This window comes from Adelges cooleyi, unplaced genomic scaffold, assembly GCF_023614345.1.
Source record: "Adelges cooleyi isolate 19-005CV unplaced genomic scaffold, UGA_ACOO_1.1 ACOO_flye_CR_arks_rails_tigmint_CR_PRNA_247, whole genome shotgun sequence".
Lineage (NCBI taxonomy): Eukaryota > Metazoa > Arthropoda > Insecta > Hemiptera > Adelgidae > Adelges > Adelges cooleyi.
In genome coordinates this window covers 11,768,617-11,791,120 of record NW_026095912.1, presented here as the reverse complement: position 1 = coordinate 11,791,120, position 22,504 = coordinate 11,768,617, and the positions used below count along the sequence as shown (strand labels likewise).

Here is a 22,504-nt window from a genome sequence, read left to right as displayed (position 1 = left end):
GACATGTTTCACGAGAAAATTTTCTGTGGCCACAGTTTTCAACGTATTAAGCTCGTTCTGGACTTGTTTTGAAGGGAATGAGTTAAGCTACACGGCAATGTAGCCAAGATAGCAAATATTCCCTACGGACGTGAGAGCCTCAGTACACTTACTTTCTGGACGTGCCTCGTATTTTGCTCCATCCTTCTTTATCAGAGTGATGTAGCGCAGCGCGAATCGTCGGTAAATCTTCTTAAGAGCACAAATCTATCAGTAAATGAATTTCTCGACAAGTATACATACGGTGTTGTACAAACATAATATTATATTATAGAGTGTTAACGAGTCCTGGGTATTTACTTTTTTTCGTGCAAAAGTATCATTTTCAATTCGGCTGAAGAGGTTTATTTTCGGTTTTTGATTAGATTTTGCGGTATTTGTGAATTTTCAATTTAGCTTAAGATGTTTCGATGGACCGCGGAAGAAACGTGCGGTTGTTCAAATAAAGGTGCGTACAATGAATAGAGAGATACGAGCATGAAGGAATATGGAGAAAATGGATTTTCTATAGCTACGCCGTTTGCACGGGATAAGAGGCAAAAAAAGCAGATTATAAAAGCAAATTCGATTACATTTCATGTAAAACATAATGCGTTTATATCTGCGACGTTTTAACGCCATGCGACGAGAGTGGGAAAAAGAGGCAAAAGATGGTAGTGGCGAGGAGGGGAAGGGGGAGCAATGTTCAATCCCTGCTATTGAAAATGTCAAAAAACGTTTCTGTTGACTTAAACATAATTATCGTGTACCATCGTAATACGATTATAAACCTGCACCAGTTTCTTCCGTTTGGGTCGCTGTACACGACTTTTCATGGTGACTGATACACGTTTACACAAGACTCATCACTTCAGATTTCCGACATCTCGCTAATACTCGCCATCGTCTTGTGGAGCTCTGTTGTCGGCCACCGAGTACACACTTAATTACCGAGTTGAGAGATTTTCTTTCACTATATCAGTTTGAGCGTGAAGTCAATCTGTATTCAAATAACGAATAGCTGTTCGCCCGTTGGACAAAAATAGACTTTGCATCCCTTTCGGTGGCTGTACCGCAAGAACATTAATCGTCAATCGTCCGACGTCGCTGTTTATTTTCAAAATGTAAGTAACGCGTGTTGTGTTTGTTTTTTATTTCGTTTTCATTTCGACTGTGACTTATTTAGTACACACAATTTTCCATATGAGACTTAATTAATTTGCCGGTGAATAATGGCTAAAAATAATAACGCTTCGTAGGTTGGCCGTTTTTTTAACCCCTTTTTTTTATTTAAAAAGGATAAGATATTTTTTTACAGTATAGCCGTAATAAAAAAAAATTAAGTTTACATACCGGATTTTTTCGTAATCGAGCATTTTTGTAATTTTTCGAGATTTGTACCAAAAGTATTGTTCTTCAAAAAAAAAAAAAAAACCAGTCCCTAAGTTAATCTAACATAATCTAGAGTATTTTGTTCGTCTATTGTCCAGGTTGAGTTTTGGATTGCAATCGGCTTTGGCCATCCGCCGTCAACGCCTTCAGGCCGAACTCAAGCGGGCCGTGGAAAGACGCCGTTCGAGCACTCAGTCCTATGAGAGCACCGGTAATCGCGGTTCGAGATCCACGGTCGCCAGCTACTTAGGGCCCACCAGAATCATAATGAACAACGCACAAAGGAGGAGGAGGAGTTCCAACACCGAAGTCAACTACACTATCAGCGTGCTGGACGTGGGCATTATATTTGCATTGGTGGGCGTCGCACTTATGGTGGCCGGTATTCTACTCAACGGGCATGCATCGTTGGAAGAGCCGATACACTGGAATTATCAGGTGTTCATGTCCGGCATTGGCTTCTTTGCGATCGGTTTCTTATTGATCATCATCGGTCAGCTGTGCAACCGCCGCGATGCCGACGAATTGGCATCCTATGTGGACCGGCAAATGTCGAGTGGCAATAATTGGAAAACAAACGTAGTGGCTGATCTCGAAAACGGAACCGTGCACACTGAACTACATCAGATTGACCGCCAACCAGGCGAGCAGCCCCCACAAAGAAACACTCGCAAACCGTCTTTGTCCAAGATTACCGAAGAAGACTTGATACAGCTCCACGACATGGTTCCTGGCCAATCGATTGCCAACGTTCAGCCTCACCGCCCGACCAAACTATTTTTGACAACACGTTGCTACGAAGAAACAGAAGTATAAATATGTACTCTGCTTTTTCCGACTTTATTAGTATACACCGTAGTATGATCATTTTGCATTTTCAAAGAAATTCAATTAACTCACTCTTAAAGCGCGCATTAAATATTGGTAATAAATAGGTATATTATGCTACTTGTTTGTGCAATTAGTCTGCTTTGACTACCGTAGATAAAAATTAGAATAATTTATGCATTTATGAATGACCTTTCAGATAATAGATAAATAAAATAACTACTCAAGTGTCGAAGTATGTCGTATCTTTCCTTGTACTCTTTGCCTTCGATCCTTCGATAAGATATCTAGGTACATGAATAAAAGTCTAACTAGAAATATCTCAGGAACAATTTTTTTTGGGTCATAATAAAACTGTATAAATAATAATTACATCAATGGAATCCAAAAGCGATTTTTTTTCTTTTCTGTTTTTAATTTTTTCCAGCACATTTTTATCGCATAATTTTTATTTGGTTACATATTCATTTATTTAGTGTAGGTATACGATTTTTAAAAGGCTAATCAAAATCGCTGTTAAAGATGCTGCAAGTCCAAAAATTATATTACCAAATTACTACCAAAAAAAAATAGTTCTAATTTCTGAACAAATTATTACACTTTCTAGTTAAATCTTTAGTTTTTCAAAAAAATTGCCTATAACGAACTCCTTAATAAATGTAACGTCCTATTAAAACACTTCAATCTTCTTTTATTGAAACCATGAGTGTTTCCCGTCAAGTAATTTTTACTATAAAATTGCTTATTATTATAGAAGAGTCGATTTTTAAAAATAATTTATCTTTGAAAACTAATATTTGAATACCTTATACCAAATTTGCATATCTAAAATCTATTGTAACACAAATTGCCTATATTTTACCCCTTAAACAATAGCCGTACAGACCGCAATGAAGAAAGCTACTCTCGCGGTCCACTATTAGTAATTATATCTACACACTTTTTTTTCTTTTATTACATCTAATAGTACTGTAACTTTACCAATTACTATAATAGCTGGTTACGTATACTCGTTTTACTAAACATTCAAATATGGACGAAATACTCTTATCAATAGTGTCTACTTACTTGAAAAACTTTAATTTGACGTGGAACCGCAAAATTATTAGTTATTTAAGTTATAAAATAGCCGAGCTTTTATATTCTTACTTTACAATAATTTAACAATGTATAAGTACATAATTGGCATTTAGCAAAACGGATCAACGACCACAATATTAATTTTATGATTATATGATTTTATTAATAATATAATTTATAAAAGTATGTATAATTCTTTTATGATTTTTCCAACTAAATTGTATTTTCAATATAGGAGAAATTTTACTTTATTTTCCTTGAACCTTATTCAAATTTAAGTGCTGGAACTTGTCTTGTTCATTAGTAGGTGCAGTTTTGGATTGTAATTTCTTTTTAAGTTTTATTTAAATTTCTATCTAATAAATAAATCTTACAATGGCTTTATTAACTATTTCATTAAAAAAATTAAGGTAGTATGTAGTATATAGCATATAGTATAATAAATTGTATTAATACTATATTATAATATTTGCATAATAATTAAACAATTCGATATCAATTGTATAAATACACTGCTTTACTATGTATGCGAAATTCAAATTATTATTAATAAAATAAACTTTTAAAATTGTAATTCTTAAAATAAAATGAGTTAATTTAATAAAATTAATCGTAAAAAATTTTTTTATTTCATTCTTATACCCTGAAAATGTATTATAATAAAGTTTATTTCAAAATTGTGTTAAAATGAAAAATTAATTGCTTATACTTCATTAGTTTAGGTCGAACTTCTTTTAAGCAGTGCATATAAATTTACATCTAAATGTGATTTTATAGGAAAATTTTATCTATATAGTACTGAATCATTTTTTTTTTTTAATTACTGTACCAGTAAAAGGTGGAGGTGAATCGTCGTCCTAAAATGTTAAGTGCGCGCAAGGTAAGTTAAGGATACATTTATGTAAAATCAAACATGTTGGAAGTTTTTTTTCCATGTACACTTGGGCAGAAACAAAATATATGTTTTTTTTATAAGAAGCGAAATTGCAAAATAAAACCAAAAAATGTAAACAATTATTTTTCAATTCAGTTATAAAAATATATAAATAATGTTTAAACTTGAACATAAATAAAATGTTTAGCACAAAACGTGATAACTTTGCATTTTTTTTTTTTTTTTTGAACAATAAAAAAAACTAAATGTTTACAGAAAGGGTTTATTATTATTATTATTTTTTAATATATTTTAATCAATAAAATAAAAACATGAATATCTCAAGTCACTGATTTTTTTTATTCTTCTGAGACTAATGTTAAACTAAAATTATATTATTTAGCCTTGGTACATAATATCTGAAATAGTATTGGTTTTACAATGGTGGGTTTTTTTTGTGTTTGTCTGAACAATAGGTATTTTATCATTGGACATTGGATGTATTCTTTATAGATATATTAATGTCTATGACCTATGCGATCGGAAATCCTTCGCCTATATCGTTTTAATAATGAAAACTTCAACCTGTTATTTTCAAATTCTAGAAAAAACGATTTAAATTTAACCGATTTTCTACACAGACGCTAAATAATAAAACATTAATATATAGCTAAATAGGTACTTTTAAAATTTTCAGTGGGTTTTTTAGATTTATCATCACCATTAACGAACAAAAAATTTATTTTTAATTTAAATATTATATTACTTTATTAAAAGGTAAAAACTATTTTAAGACAAATATATTTTTAATTACAGCAGTTTATCTTTAAGTTTTTCAAAATTTAAATTTAATATGTAAGTCTAACGCACAACATTTATACCAGTTTTCAGCCAAGTCACAGTATTTGATTAGTAAGGCAAAATAAATGATAAATTAATGACGAAAAATTACATAACTATGTGACAAACACTCTTAGGGGGTGGAGGTTAGTATTAACCACTTTTATTGTGGTCTTTAGGGAGGATGGTTAGTGTAGAATACTACTTATATTTGATATTTTTCATAATTTTTTATTATGATTCTTAATGGTGGTTAGTAGTGATGACCACATGAAATAGTAATTTAGACTAGTGATGGGAATCCGAAAATACGGATTTTTTTTTTTTTAAATACACTTGTAACCACTTAAAAATCGTATAAATAATAAATATTATTACAATATAAAGCTGTGTATCTAAGTAAATGTTCTGATAAAAATTTAAAAAAAAAAAAAGTTTATCTTCGACTAAAAATGTATGTCAGATTCCTATTTTTTGGATTTTAACAAATCCGAAATCAAAAAGCAATTCATTTTGTTGGTATTGTGTTTCATTTTTTTATTTCCATAAAAAATATTTAAATTAGATACACAGCTTTATATTGTAATAATATTTTATACTTATACGGTTTTTAAGCGACTTAAATAGCGGTTTTTTTGTAAAAATCCGGATTTTCGGATTCCCATCACTAATTTAGACACAGCACTTGGGCATGCTGTTGCTTATTATATGTAATTCTTATTTGTATCCTATATGTAGGTATTTTTTTAATAATACACTGCTGGTCTTATAATTTTTTTCTTGGCCTTAAAGTGTAGTTTTTGATGAACTTTCTTGTCTTTTAATAAGTTAGCCAACTAGTTTTTGGTACGTTTGGTATTTGTTTTTTAAAGTTTTTTCAGCTTAATCTGAATTTGGAACTAAACATTTTTCTAGCACGTATAGTGTTATTTATTTAGTCGTCTCCGAAGTTGTAAAAAATCGGTTTTATTGTATTTTCAGTGTGTTCTGTACATTTGAATAATTGTCTAAAATGTTGTTCCAAATCGAAGGCATATTTTTGTAAGACAACGAAATCAATGGATTAAAATTGTTTTAAGTCCTTTGAGCTTTCACGGTTCTTATTTATCCTTAATTATTTTATACCTGGGTATGGGCAAACATTTTTTTTCAGGTATTGTAAAATTAAATATGTACACCTATTATTACTTTAAAAAAAACCAATGATTTTCATTGGAATCATTTAAAATGAAGTTAAATAATATTGTTTGAAAAATATTTCGCTTAGTTTTTTCGATTTTAAAATTTTAAGGGGTTTTTTTAAGTATGTAATACATTTTTTTTAAATTATTGTAGATGATCGTAGAATATTGTAGACCTTTATTAATATACTATTATTGACCTTAAGGCGTACTATCGTCTGATCGTGGGCAAATTATCTATTGTATTTATAAATTTAATTTGTCAAAAAGTGCCTTGCTTTTTTTTTTATAACAATAAAATCCAAAATTTTAAATAGTTTTTTATTTATATTTTGTTAACTATAATTATCTATAAAAAAATATAATTTTACAACACACATATAATTTGCATTTTGTTTAAGAAAAATCAACGTTTTTAAAGAAATAAAAATGATCAAATGTTTAGCATACAATCTAATCCGAATGTGTAAAAATATGTCAAATGGTCAAACGGTATGCTAACAAACATTTAGAGAAGAAATTAATCAAATATTACATGCATCACGTAAATCTAATACCTATCCAAAAATGTGTGAAATATTAAAAACAATTGTTTTGACTTCAAACGAGATTACATATTTTGAAGTTTGAACACTTTGTTTTTCAATGTTACTCAATAATTTTGCAGCAAATAGTACGCAACTAAAAAAAAATAGTGCCCACTTTTTTAAAAATGCATATCTCGTAAACGGGTTGAGATAAAAATAAATCAAGGAAAGCTTCTGTAATAATAATAAAAATGTTCAGAAAATCTGAGATGCGAAAGGCCAATGGGGTACGATTTGCCATGGAAAAAGCTGTTGTACAGGGCAAAAGATATCTCGGAACTGTGACAGCGAGAAACGATACGTGCCGCAAGTGACAGAAGCCGCGCACGACATATCGGCCATCGACCCGCCGTGGTCGGTACGCCGTACGGTACTACGGTAAGTCTTGTTCTGTCGCGGAGGAACGGCTGGCGATGGCGTGCCCGAAAGATCCGGTTCGCCCCCACCACGGCGGCGGAGACCACGACACCTGACTCGCGGAGTTGCACAACCTCCTACCAGTTGACGGCCGACAACAAAGACACGGCCAAAGTGCGGAGGAGGAGGAGATTGGTGTTACGCAATGCAGCGGTCACCACGTCGCCGACGACCGACAACGCCGTTCACCGTCGCAACAACGCTTAGCAGTCCGCCACACGAACAACCGCAACGCAGACGCTTTACCTGAGCTTGATAGCTCGTCGTCCACAGGCACCGCGACTTCAACCGGACCGGTGTCTTCACAAGTACCCGCAGTGTGTCTAGTCCACAGAGTATTCCCCGGTTACAGCGTCAACGGCCGAGCAGAGTACACACTATCACGACGACTCGGTGACTCATCGTCCAAAATCGAGGTTCTCGAACGATGACCGCAGTGACCGGCCGTCGCCGCGGCCCGGACGACGCCACATCATCGACACGGTGACGCGGGTCACCTCGGTGAAGACCATCGGGACAACAGCAACGGCCATGAGAACGGCAGCGGTGGTGCTGCTGGCCGTATCTTCGTTGTTGGCGACCACCCTAGGTAAGCGGCAACGCGCCTTTTACATTACTCATTATTATTAATAGCAATAATATTATATTGTGCATTATTGGTAATATCGTCTTATTATCGCCGTACAACCCCCAGCCGACGGCTGTAGGTCGGCCTTACCACGCACAAACCCGGCTCGTCAAACGTGTACGCGACGTCCTTGACGGCGGAGGCGGCCGCGACATACCATTCACCCGTTCTGCCGTTGCGGCAGCGGCAACGTTGCCGGTTCTGCCATCAAACGACATAATACTAATACTTATAATAACAACAATAACAACAACAACAACATATTTTCTCTAAACGCCAGATTTCACTTTCTCTCTGTCGGCTCGCTCATAAAAGCCGTACTGGAATTGGTAATACACATAGGTACAATACAATAACAAATAATAAATCATATAATATTTGCGAGTGCCCGTATCGTGTCGTGTATGCAATCTAATACGCGGACAATAAGCAATAACGTTTTTTTGATGTCTGCGTTGACGGCTTAACTCGGAAAAATTAACCGGCTGTTACGTGCCGAATAATATGTGTACCTGTACCTATTCCATAATAATGATAATAATAATACATTTAACGCACTTACGTTACCTATCGAGTAACCGTGGAAAATGCGACGGATATTACGCGGATTTCCCGCTGCGTCCGCAATACTATATACTAAAATGTAATAATCTTAATAGTAACAATATCTCATAATAATAATAATAATAATAATGTCATTGCACTGCCCCGGGCGGGTTACGTTTTCGGGCAAACGCTTTATTGCGGCTCGCGTGTGGGCTACGACGGCCACACGCGCGAGGCATGCTCCCCTCGGCGTATAGACATGGGTCGCCGGATAATTACAATTATTTATTTTCTTTATTTGTGATCTCGTTTTCGCTAATTTTCAATAAGTATCCCGGTGTCACGTGGCGATATTAAAATCCAGCTATTATCAAGTCGCGCATCATCGTAGCGTCTATTGTTTTCGGTAGAACAAAACCTCACAAAATGCCGTTTAATAACCCTAACCGCCCGTCGGTTGTTGACGTGAAAAACAAATTACCAAACACACATAGGTACAATATACCGCCGGTTCACCGCGGGGTTGCGGCCCGCATAAGCGACGATTTAGCCTCTATCTCAGCCACACTTAAGTTTTCGGTTTAATACATTTTGTAACTTCGGCGGTACCTGTAATTAGAGCATTCAGCTTTTACATCTTCTTCGACTTAACGCCATATTTTTGAGAAAGAAATCTCTTGATTCGAGGTACGTACGTTATTCCACAGTAGATCAAAATTTCTCTATAAATCTCTCTTACCTGGTATACCTATCACTCTCTCCCCCTACGACTAAGTATTTCAACCAAATTATCCCAATCAAGTCTGTCTTTTTTTCTGTTAACTTGTTTTATGTTTATTTTTGCTCTATCTAACCTTGTCACTCCTAACATTCATGCCAGCATTTCCATTTCAGCTACTTCCATTTTCATTCCATCTCTCTTATTAAATGTTAAACAAGCACATCGACTGGTTTTTAGAAATTGCCATTCATTATAAATTCCACATAACACGTCAGTGGTGGCTTATCGTACTTGATGCTAATCGCTACATCTTTTTCGCGGTTTTTCTATCCTCTTAACTCTTGCATAATTGATCCAAAACATTTAAATTTCTCAACATAATTTTACCACTTTCTCTCCGAGCGCAATTGCCAACAGGTTCTCTAATCTCCTCTTTCTGATAAATTCGGTATGTACACATATTATTGTAATTTTATTAAAGTACAAAGGTGTTTGAAAAACGAGAGCGCTAAAAGAATAATGAATAGCAATCAATAGTTGAAATTTAGACAGTTTCGATTAAGTAGAGTTCGTAAGTAGATACACTTTCAACCATTTTTTTTTTGTCACAGGCCTATAAAATCATCACATCTATAACCCTCTCCTTTATTATATAATATCCTCAAAACCTGGTTTGATGAGCGAAACAACGGCGCTGTTGACAAATACCGAACGACATAACATTGTTATCTCATTCCTCACCAATTGTATGGTGTATCCCAAACGTGTAACATCTAAAAAGCCATAATGTATTCAAGCGTTACATAGGCCTGTATCCTGGCACTCAACTGGGTAATTTTTGGCATAGCCGGAAATCAGGGAAAGGTTCGTGATGGTTATTACTCTCTTAAATAGTCCTCTTCAACAAAAATCGGTTGAAAAAAATTCAGTTTAGCTCCAAGTGACTTTTTAAAATCTTTTAAATATTTAAGATAATTTAATTACTCTAAGCAACCCCACCCCCCGCCACCATGATCCCTCTTCACGATCCTAGAACAGGTACTGCGGCTTATGTAGAATGTAATACCTGTAGGTGCATTTGTAATTTTCAAGTAAACCGCATTGGCTGGATAAATGCATAAGGCACAAAGAATCCGGTCGGGTCGAGGATGATTACATTATATTATTTGTATCATAAATCGCTACTAACGTTCGGATTAGTTTTAAATGGGAAAATATATCGTTATCGTTGAGTCACGCAGTATGCGATGCCATTAGAGACCTTGTGCCATAGTCAACTAATATTTTATATTATGATTGTAATAACTGTTATGAGTCTCCCGAGTGTGTTTGATTTTTTAATGTAGGTTTGAATAAGATAAAGTGTTGATGACTGCAACTGTATTACAGAAAACCACTAGAATCTGGCATTGTGAAATATAGAAAACCGGTGAATCACAAATTTTTTTCTTTGCTGTTTTTACATTGTTAGGGAAAGAGGAGCTCAGTTCTCTAGCAAGAAACATTATTCAGAAACTGTTTTATATCTTTAGTTTAATGACAAAACTCGGAACTCTAAATTAAATTAGCCAAAATAAACGATAAGGTTAGGTGTTGTAAATTTAACCAAATTATCTATATTTTTTTCGGACAACACCTAATTATTTACTATCTCTAATTATAGGACTATCATACTTATACACCTTTGTAATAACTATTTTTTCTGACTAAATAGGCTCGAGTCATGATTTTAAAGGTCCGGGAAGACGGAATGGGTTTATATAATGACTATCTGTAGATGTCCACTGTCATAGTAGTTGTACAGCTTTTTTTGTAAATTATTAAATACCGATACCAATGGCACCGTTAGGGAGCTGCATCAGAGAGTAGGAAAAAATATATTCTAGTAAATCAGTCATAACAGAGAAATTATTGATAGGTATTGAGGGGGTTTTTGCTTTTAAAAATTTTTAACTTTTATGTAGCAAAAATTGTTTTCCGGCTTACTCGCGATGGCTTTCGAGTTTCTTCGACGATTTTTGGTACTCGATGAAAATAACACGATTAAAATGATTTTGACACGCTAAAATTAAACTGGAATCAACTCTATGTAATTGTATTAATCATAGCTTGTTGGTGTAGTTATTAGTGTTTGCTTGATAGTTAAACGGCGTCACTAAACGCTGACAAGTACAACAATATTTAATCAGTGTCAAAGCTCAAAACTTAATTATTATCCGAGTCGCACTGATTAGTGCAAACTAAAAGGTCGCGCGTTTTGCGAATTTGCTCGTGGAAATGTAATTTGCACGTTACTTTAGTTTACTTATTCGGACCCGACTAAGTCAATTATTAATGACAAACACGTTAATTAGAGCAGACGGACCGTGCAAAAGCCATGTACATTTCTGCCGGCGTTTTCTCGCAGGACTGTCTTTCACCGAGAACGACATTGGTAATTATTATTAATTTTTATTTTTTTATTTAAACGTTTTATGTTTGTCTCGTTCGAGTCGGCTGACTTTCCAGTGAAACATTTTGGCGGTGAAAACCGTCGTGTCGCGTTTAGGAATGCGTGGCGAGAGGTCTCGCACGGCGGCATAACAACAACTCTTCGGCGGTTTCTAATCTAGAGGTAATAACTGCTGCTGTTGGTGTAGCTGATGCTTGTAGTACCAATGTTGTACCTGTATAGTTTCTCTGCGGTCGCCCATACGGAATATCATTATCAGTCCACACGACTGCCGTGTCTCGGGCCTGAATAATAATAATAATTCACGATTATAATACTATTACAATACGTTGTGTTATTCACGCTAGAAAACATTATATACCTGTATTTAGCTGCGCACACACACGGGTTATAATATTATGCATACCACCGTCCATGGTGATATCATAATAATAATAATAATAACAGTAATATATGGCTGGTATTTTTTATACACCTTACCTCCAAAAAACGGTATAATGTGTGTATACAGCTACACCCGCGGAGTCGTTTAACGGGTGAGGTGGTCGGCACGATTTTTATAAGATATACGAAATATATTGTACGAAAAATATTATTGTTGTGTAAAAAATTTAATCTATTTCCCATAGAAAACGCGCCCAAGCTAAAAAAAAAAAAAACACTTAAGGAATTCGCACGATATTGACGTGTAATTCGGCCGCTGCCGCTCGAAGGCCGCACAAGCAGACGACTTTCACTTGGTGGCTGTAGTGGCCGCCAACAGTCGACAACAATTATTATAGTAGTGAAGTGTATAATATATATAATATTATATATAATAATTATATTATGTACAATAAAGCGGGCACGGCGGTATAGTAATTATATATCCATTAAATGTAGGTCGCCGTTCACGAATTTGTTATTATATATATATATTTTTTTTTTAATGCGACCAAACGGGCATGCAATGGCCACGGCCGATCTAGAAGGATGAACAGTAATAATAATCTTGGCCAAAAAAAAGTGAAAAAGTGTACTTAGGCTATAGTCAAGAACATATTATTAACGATCGTCCGCACCAGCTATACACTTAAACTGTGTAAAGCAAACGTTTTACGATATATTGCGAAGCTAAACTTAATTTTAAGTATAATATTGATGCAATCGAACGTTAAGATTTTTTTTTTACCTTTTTAATTTTTTTTTTAACTAAAAGACTGTTCAAGTATAAGAAAATTACAGTCATACACTGAAATGGGTTTTCTGAATCGCTGTACTTAAAAACATCTCACATACAGTAAATTCACAATATATCAGTAAATACGGCCTGTTATAATAAATATATGTATATATACAATACAGGACATGGTGTGACACAGTGGTTACCTCACTTGGTATCTAAGGTCAATAGCTGTTGACCACCCGGGATTTTTAACAGCGGCCCATGTCATGTTCTCACCGCACATGTGTTACGCCTACACAAACCTAACCTAACCTGTCAGGTCCTTAATACTAAACACGTGCACAAAAAAAAGAAAAAAAACTTTCTTCTTCCAGGATGTAGTAGGAGGTTCCGTACCTAATGTTAGACATCGTTTGATATTCATCAACAATACACAAACGGATTTCGGAATTCTAGTAGTGACAGTGAAAACTATAAAGAATAGTTTTTGTTTAATTTGTTGTATGCTTTCATTATTTACATTAGTTATTAAGTCGCAACAATCGTATTCACCATATGATATTTTGACGTTACAATTTTGTCTTCCTAAAAATATTTTTTAAAAAAAAAACACTTTTATTTATTATTAGTTACAACGTATACTGTATATTCACATACCAGTCTTTAAATCTCTGAATCAATCTCGTTTAATTTTTGTAAAGCTCTCGATAGTAAAGTTGTAATGAACTTTGAATAAACAATTTAGTTTTAGATTTCATTTAAATTACCTCATATAAAATGTAATTTTATTAAATTTCAAAAAGGATTCTGACTTAATTTCAATTTTTTTTTCTCGTAAAAAACGGCTAGGCTTTTTCAACTTTATAACACACGAGTTACATTTCTCGAGCAGTTTCAGGCATATTATTGTTCAATAAAAACAGATGTATTCACATAAAACCAACAACTAGATTTTATACTCCACGTAAGAACGTCGAGGTTTTTTTTTTACTCGAGAACATTTAATTTATGATAACTGCTTTTCAATTCAAAACGTCGTCGAATAAGTTAAAGACCTTGTATAATTGTAAATATTTCATATCAAACAGTCTTGTGTCGCATACGGTCGATTACAAGGACTAATCATTTCATAAACGTCTTAAATATTGCACGATTGTAGTTTGGCAAGATTCAATGACCGGAAAATAGGTATAATTGACCCAAACGCTCGGTTAGAGCTCCTGGCTCGAAATGATCGGACGAATGAATTAATACTAGTTTAAAGCTGTCTTGTAATACTTAAGCTTTTTAAAATATTAAACGAACCAAAAATTCATATAATCCCCTACGGCCGCTCACGTAATAGTCGACGGTATTGGTTTTATAAGATTATTAAAATGTATTTGCCAAGTTTCTGGTTTCTAATTTTGCATTATCCGATATGCAAATAAACGTTTGAGGAAGTCGAGTGCAGAAAAAAACAAAGTACAAAATCCTTTTCATAGTTTTTTTTTTATAACTAGTTGTATAACTCCGGCGAATGGTTGTTAAATATTTTTTTCCTAGCTTCTATGGTTAAATTAATTATCGATTAATTACTCAACGCGAGTATACATAACGTTTTCGGATTGTCTTTGTTCAATTAAGATTATTATAATAATATATGCGTTGACCAGCCCGGTTGATCTCCTATCGATGCGGTTCGTTGGATGCAAACGATTAAAAAGCGTGTAATGCAATTATTCGTGTGGTTTTATTTTTTATTGTCTTGACCGATTACTCTCGTTGGGTTTTTTTATTTCTCCGGCTAGGTTAATTAGCATGCGATCTGACAAAAACCATAGACCACTGCCGTCTAAATTGCGGAGGAGCGATAAAACGCTGTTGTATTATATTATAGCTGTTATGTAACAATACACGTTGTGTCACAGGATTAGGCATACAGTGTCTAAACTCGCAGTACCTCGGGCAAAATCTTTAATGGGTCCGGTCGATATGTACAGCTGATATCATTGTCGAAGCCCTAACCGACCGCATGTTTGGGTTGGCCGAGATAACGTTGAGTGTGTACTTAAAAACCTATACTATATAGGTCGCCTGAGGGGGCTTTTATGATAAAACTGAAAATTAGTTTGTCACTACAGCAACTGATAAAGTCCAATACAGACTAGTGTGTTGATTGGACGACTGTAGACAACAATGTCAAAACATTACCAATATGCACCTAAAATTATAATTGGTACTATATTGTTGATAATATCACGTAGAAAGTGTTATGCAAATGATTACAAATCAATTGACGTCCGACCAGATAATAATATTTTAATAATATATCTATGTATATACCTGTTACGATACATGTATAGGTAATGTTAATATTATGCCGAAGACAAAATGTATAACGAGCTCTTATTATGCAGGCAGAAGCTTTGATAATTTGTCAATTTTGAACGTGCCCCGAGCTCTAGTTATTATACGCATTGTTGACGTCACAACAATTCATTTTTTAACTGATAGCCAACTACAGATGACAAAAGATTATATTGTTACCAATAACAGTGAATCGAAACTTATGTAACGTTTCTAGTTTTAAAAAACCTCTAATTGTATCACACATGCGGGGCTGACCCCATCTTATGCTATATGCAATACACAAAGCCATTGTCTACCTCTTACACACTGTACGTATAGTACACAATATATTATACTCTGTAATCTAAACTATTATATTTATAATTTTAACGACGTTTTTAAGTAATTTTTGATTAAAAAATTTAGCAACTGGCGGAAAAATGTTGCAATAGCCCGTCAGCTTGTTATTACATTGATCAAGTTATTACCCTAGCCAATAAATTTCTTGTTTAGCACCATTATAAACAGAGTTTGGGTCAAGCACAAAATGGTATTCAATTACTCGTTTTAAAAAATACACGTATATTTTCCGTTAAAGGTTTCAAAATAAAAAAGGCTAATTTTTTTACTTCAAATCTGGTTGTTACGTTTATTATTGAACGAGTTTGCCAGAAACCGAAAATTCCAATCAATAAAAATTCACCGTTCAAAAAAGTACAGGTAATCATTTATATACCAGTTAGTCTAAAAATGAGAAATAAATAAAAAACGGTTTAGTCAAATTATTTTTCTTGATTTCGGAAGGTGTGACTTTAAACTTATGACTATATAAAGTTCTTTCAATGATTGATTTGTTTTTCTATATTCTATGTAGACAAATAAATCGGTGTAGTTAGTGGTTTAACAATGAACCTGAGAAAAAATATATAATTTTAAAACCAATACTTTCTCGGTTCCAAAGGTGTAACGAGGACTAAATTATTGTTTTTATTTAAAGAGCATTTCCTCTTTAATGTACACACAGTTGAAGTTCATTGATTTTGATAAACAATCTATAATAACATATTTATCTACATAGGTTTTTACTGAGGATAAAACAATTATTGTAAAAGATAATTAATGTTAGTTTAAAATTATGAAAATATAGTCAAAATATAGTGCAAAATGTCTCAAAAATAATTTATAGAGGTAAAATAGTGTTGTAGAATATTCTAAACCGATTAAAAATAATTGAAGTGGCGGTACCCAAAAGAGTACAAGTAATATTTTATTATTTTCGGATAAACAAAAACCGTTCATATCAAATTATAAAATAACGTAATTAATTTTGTTTCTTTAAAAGGTTATTATGAATAGGAAAATACATAAAATAAGAATACAAAATATTTATAAAATTTAAATTGACAAATATTTTGTTAAACAAAAAGAGTAAAAATAAACTTGATCGTATACTAAAAAATAAATGAAAAATAAGTTTATTAATACATGATTTATACTCATATAGTCATATATTATACTTATATTTTATATTTACTTTCTGAATAATTAATGAGATATTATTTTTACGTATTATAGAGTTGTAATAATACTAATTTTATAGTAGAATTTAAAAACAATTTTAGAAAATAAATTCACTTTACCCTTTTGGTTTTTTTACTAATACAATACTTGTTAGTAAGAACAACTAAACTACATAATAATTGTACTTACAAAATCATACTATGATGTATGAACCTAAGAATTTTGAAATACATTTATACTAATTTGGTTAAATCCAATGGTAATGAACTATATTATTTTTTATAATTAAGTGATGAAATGAATAAATTTAATTTTTAAATGATGTATAAAAATAGATAGATATGACTTCTATATCACAATAACTACTCGAAAATGATTACAAATAAACCAATGTTGTTTAGCTATTTAAAAAAATTAAATTTATATTTATAGCATCTTACGAGATACAAATAAACATTTTCAATGCAAATTGTAATAATCGTTGATTGTTTTATTAAAATATAGAATACACAAATTCTTCTTATAATATGTTATAGGACACCCTATAGTCCCCTGTTGATCTTATATAGAACATAGAGATAAAAATAAGTTTCATTGACGAATATTTTAGTATTTAAAAAAAATAAGCTTTTTAAAAGTTGAAAAATAAATTATTTAAATAGACCTCTATGCTATATTTATACATGAGTTTACAAATTATACATTAATGTTAAGCTTTATTTAAAAATGATGTATAGACATACACTAAAACTTGATAAATACTGATATAGATATCATTTAATTATTATTAAATTTATTTATTTCACATTATTTGTTATATTATAAAAGTATTTTTAAAATAATAACATTGCAAAAAGTCATTTCAGTGGGGTCGGGAAAAGACCTGTAGACAGATCTATAGGAATTATTATAGCTGAAAGGGGGAAAATCACTTTTAAATAAACGCTTCGGTGCGAATGTGTGGTCTAATAAGTTGAAAAATGTTTAAATTTGTTGTGTGTTGTTCTCGATTTTAAAAGTAAAGGGATGAGATTTTTTAATTTCTGGCCCAATATTGTTCTCTACAAGCACGATTTCTGATTTATAGAGTTACTACTTACTACACGAAGAATTCGGTTCAGCGAAGATATCTTGGGTACAGACACAAAAATATAAAAATAAAAGCACATCATTTTAAATACAATACCCTCTCAGCTCCGCATCGAAGGTAAAATTTCCTAACAAATTTGGAACTAATTCGACTATTTTTAAATAAGTTATAGAGCATCGTAATTTGACGTTGAAAAATGTGTACATTTTTTGGATGTTTTTCCCGATTTTGAAGGGGCAGAGGTGAATTTTTTTATATGTTTGTTCCAATAAAGTACCTTACAGGTACGCTTTCTGATCTATAGAAATAATACTAATACAAAGAAAAAAAAATAATAAAACCAAATCATTGTAAAAACAAGATCTTCTCAGCTACGTAATATTTTAATATTAAATTATTAATCAGCTAAATAATATTTTAGTTACATTTTTTAAACTATTATAACCAAAAAAACATTTCCTCTGAATATTGTCAACATTTGCTATATTAAACCTCGGTTCACCTTGTCCACAGGTCAACAACAGCGAGGCGGTTCAATCGTCGGATCGTGGCCATCGACATCCAGTGATGATTACACGGACGAGTCAGAGTTATTTTCTCAGCCCCAACAGACTTTCGTCACCAACTCTGGGCCGTTCCGACATCAGTATTTGTTGCAGCAACAACCACAACTGTCCACCGCGGTGTCTACCGCATCTGCGCCGTTCCAACAACAGGAACAGCAGGACGACCGGCAGAGGCAACAACGACAACAGTTTACCGGATTCTTTCCCGAGCAGCAACCTCAGTTCCAACAGTCAACCCGCTTTTTGAGGCCCTCGGCGCAGACCGCCTCACCCGGATGGCGATGGCAACCGGCTGGCCCCGAAATTGTCGAAAACCAATCGGCGGAACAGCTTGGCAGTGGCCGTAGACAGCAACAGCAACCGCAACAACAGCCTCTGGTCGGCTTTACGGCTCTCGTGCGGCACGATGAGCCGGCTCCGGCGGTGACCACTCACCGGCCGCAACAACCGTGGAGAAATGCGGCTTCCTCGACGTCCGGACCGTCGAACACCAACTGGAGACCGACCACGTTTAGTCCACCGATCGCCCATCGGTTTACTACCGTGACCAACATTAGATCCACGCCAGCTGCCGCACAACCTTCCCGACCAGGTAGATTACAAGCGTCGTCCACTTCGGTCGAAGAACAGTTTCCGACAAGACCGTCTCAACAGCAACAACCACCGCGACGCAGACGACCCAACGATAGCGTCCAATCGACACAACCTCCGGTCACTACATTGAGACCGTCACGTGCTCGAAGCCAGGTCCACCCGGTATCCACTAACAGGCCCACCACGACCACTACTAAACGACCAACACAATCGGTGCCCCTAGACACAGACTACGAGTACGTGTATGAGATTGATGACGACTCTACTACCGAAAGCACGGCTACTACAAGTCGTAGCACAACAGCAGCACCGTCGAGGAAACCTCCGACGTTGGCCGAAAAGAAAAAGATCAACGGACCGTCTACAGAGAGCGGACGGACGGTAACCGTCGTGCAGAGTAGCCGATCGTCAGTTTCGTCGTCTGTGCCAAAACAGTCAACTACGATCACCACTACTACAGCGTCACCCGCGACGGCTGAAAGTATAGTCGATAAACTTGACAGAGTACAATCTGGACTTGCCGACGGCGTTTTGTTAAACCGATTATATCAACAACAACACGAAGTTGACGCTTCAACGGTCGCCACGTCCACTACTACTAGCACTACCACTGCCCTTCCAATAACGACTTCTTCTACTACTACTACCACTACTACCCCGTCTACTACAACGACCACAACAACCACAACTACATTACCACCGCCAAAGAGCACTACGCGAAGAAACGATGACGACGACGATGATGACGATGATGGAGGAAGCGATGATGATAGTGGTACTAAGTTTGTCCGCAAGTTTGTGCCATCCAAGCCCCGAACGTCGACCGCCGGTATCACAGGTAGCACGACCGCTAAGCCCGCTAAAAAGAAGAGTTTACTTGACTCCGTCATCTTCAACGAAGAACCGTTGTCGGCCGGTCTCCTTCCGCCCGGTTTCGACGTCCGTCCAGCTCCGGCCTATAGAGCTAAGGCTACCACGACCACCACCAGCACTACTACGGCGACACCGTCTACGGCCGCAGTGACTACGGAAAAAGCAATTAAGATCAAATTTGTTGACGCGGCCGAAGCTTTGCCGCCAGGCTTGCTACCTCCGGGTTACAAGCCACTAGAAGAAGAACCAGAGAAAGAGTCTAGCGCATCGACCAGTACCACCACTACCACTACAACAACGACCACGACAGTCGCGCCATCGACGACAGCAGTTAGCAGTGGAGTAGTTTTCCCCGGCGGACCAGCCACCAGGAAGCCGCTCCCTCCGCCGAAGAAGCATGGTGCTCCGCAACCCGCAGCGGTCGCCATCCAAAAAGGCTGGCCAGTCAGGTGAGAAAATCAATACAGTCGAATATCGTTAATTTTTTTTATTTTATTGATAAGTAACATTAACGCTCAATATTTGCAGGGCAACGACAGAATTTTCGGGATGGCCATCTTCAGCGCCCACGGAAGAAGCAAGTACCACCGCCACGGTCACTTCTAGTACCACCACGACTGCGGCCACAACTACTACCACAACGACCACGACTACGACGACCCCGCGACCGCAGTCGACGACGCCGGGCGTGTGCCGTGGAGGTGAGGTCGAAAACAACGGTAAAACTGGCTGCGAGCTTGTCGGCACAGTGAGACTAACAGCAGGGACTCAATGGTCTCCAGATCTGTGGGATCACAACTCGCCTGGTTGGAGACGCCTAGCGCGAGACGTTGAAGCACAGGTATGTACTCTACGCTTAACGTACTCAAATTATCAATATTATTCTTAAATCGTTTACTGTTTTGCGTTACAGTTGGACTCCGCGTACGCCGCGTCACCGGCGTTAGGACGGTGGTACCGTCAAAATGGAGTGACCGTCGACTCATTCAGGTATACAAACGAACTACACGACTTGTTTAGTATTCATAGTAATCATGTAATATTTTTCATGACAGTCCTGGCGGCGGTGCCGATGAGGGAAGCGTGCTCGTCGACTATTTTGTCAAACTGGACACGGGCGGCAGAGGCGAGGTGAGCACGGCCGAGCTGCGGCGCATGCTGAATGAGGCATTGGCGACTAACGGCGGAGAAGGCGATTCTCTTAAGTTGGGCACGTTCGCAATAGATCCGGCAAGGACGGACTTTGTCGGTAAGTAGAACTATGAGGTGCATTATAATTTCAACAACCCTAATTTGGTTGTATTCCGACGTAGTGTTGCCGCCGGGTAGTGGCGGATTTGGTGGATCAGCCGGAGCCGGAGGCAATAGCGAGGATCCCACCACCGCGTCGTGGCTACCCCGATGGGCGGCCGCTGTGGCCGTAGTGGGTGCATTGGCCACCGGTCTGTCAGCTCTGGTATACTTTGGAGTTCATGTGGTATGTGCAACGTGACAACATACCTACGGTGTTATTTCTAATATTTATTTTGTCTACAGCTTGTTGGCCGCAGAAACCGCCGGGCTACCGGCAAGAAACAGGTCGACGACGACGGATGGCGGCACCACGGTACCATGGGCACCGGGTACACGGGTACCACTAAAACGGCAGGTAGAGCTCCTGCACCACTGCCAGCCCCGCAACACAGGCCACCGCCGTACAATTACGGGTATGACGATTTCGACGACGGTGACACAGTAACGCTGGACGCCGATGATCTATTGGACGACGACGACCACCCCAACATCCGCGGATGGGAAGCAGTGTCCACCCAGAAAAAGGTAAAACAATACCCAAGTGCACAATATCGTAGTGACGGGATAAAGGTCTTGTGTCTAAAATTGATCAAAATAATATTAATTAAAAAACAAAACATTAGGTTTATCGCGTGAGGCTTAACGAAACCTCGTCTTACTCTATAATTCAAAATAATTGTCGTTTAAAAGAGCCCCTTTTATCCAAGCCCCTCATTATTGTTATTATATTATAATATGTAATTAATTTACTAAAGCTCGGTGCAAATTACCAGCAGTACCGAAGTGGTGGAGGAGGAGGATACGGAGGAGGAAACGGAGGATACGACAGCTGGAGGTCAGTGGTTGCACCGCCGATGACCGTGGCTCCTGCGCCGCCACCGCCGGCCTACGGCTATGAGACTGGCACCAGCTCTAGGTACTACAGATCGGACCCTTACCATCATCACCAACAGTCCCAGCGGTACGAAGGCACTAGTAGAAAACCGCCATACCAGAGTACTGCCGACTATGACACAGACTTCTAGTGGCCACGGACAATACAAACCGCTCACACTACCTTTATTTTTAAATTATAAATAATTATACCCCCACGTTTTTATACCATATTTTTTATTATTATTATTATCATTAATGATTTATAATTTTTTTTTAATATTACTTTTAGTCGTTTATATATATATATATATTATACAATTACATATTAAGTATATTATATTACTCGTTTTTTACATTGCTTTTAAACCTTCTTAAGTCCTACAAGAATAATGGATTATTAGTAGTGTAACTATATCAGCTAATCACTAACCAGTGCAGCATGATCTCTTTTCTATAAAACCACTTATGACTAATAAGTTATACATGTATGAACTTAAACACGTTCACTGCGATTGCGAGAATGGAAATGTTTTATGTCATGGGTTTGACATGTTTAAGAGGCGTATTTGAAAGTTTAAGATATCATAACATTTTGTTCTCTACTACTTTTCATCAAAGCAATAATGTTAGA

General features: G+C 36.1%; 1 protein-coding gene across 3 annotated transcripts; it reads left to right on the top strand.

The window, feature by feature from the left end:
* The first annotated feature begins 7,381 nt into the window (after positions 1 to 7,381).
* Positions 7,382 to 22,226, top strand: LOC126836447 (mucin-12). Of its 3 annotated transcripts, none has more exons than XM_050569845.1 (8): positions 7,382 to 7,806; positions 18,185 to 20,153; positions 20,233 to 20,545; positions 20,618 to 20,694; positions 20,760 to 20,953; positions 21,018 to 21,181; positions 21,241 to 21,522; positions 21,774 to 22,226. In XM_050569845.1, exons 1-8 carry the CDS (start codon positions 7,749 to 7,751, stop codon positions 22,020 to 22,022), a joined length of 3,306 nt encoding a protein of 1,101 aa, XP_050425802.1. In that variant the 5' UTR covers positions 7,382 to 7,748; the 3' UTR covers positions 22,023 to 22,226. The 3 variants fall into 3 exon arrangements, with proteins under 3 accessions (XP_050425802.1, XP_050425801.1, XP_050425800.1); XM_050569844.1 differs by having other exon boundaries at positions 21,771 to 22,226; XM_050569843.1 differs by having other exon boundaries at positions 7,383 to 7,806; positions 21,753 to 22,226.
* The last annotated feature ends 278 nt before the right edge of the window (positions 22,227 to 22,504 follow it).

Excerpts from the sequence above, each read along its gene's own strand:
- LOC126836447 (XM_050569843.1), top strand. The coding sequence starts at position 7,749 with ATGAGAACGGCAGCGGTGGTGCTGCTGGCCGTATCTTCGTTGTTGGCG. Across the intron at positions 20,695-20,759 it reads GTGACCGTCGACTCATTCAG|TCCTGGCGGCGGTGCCGATG; the intron begins GTATACAAACGA and ends TTTTCATGACAG. Across the intron at positions 21,523-21,752 it reads CAGTGTCCACCCAGAAAAAG|CTCGGTGCAAATTACCAGCA; the intron begins GTAAAACAATAC and ends AATTTACTAAAG.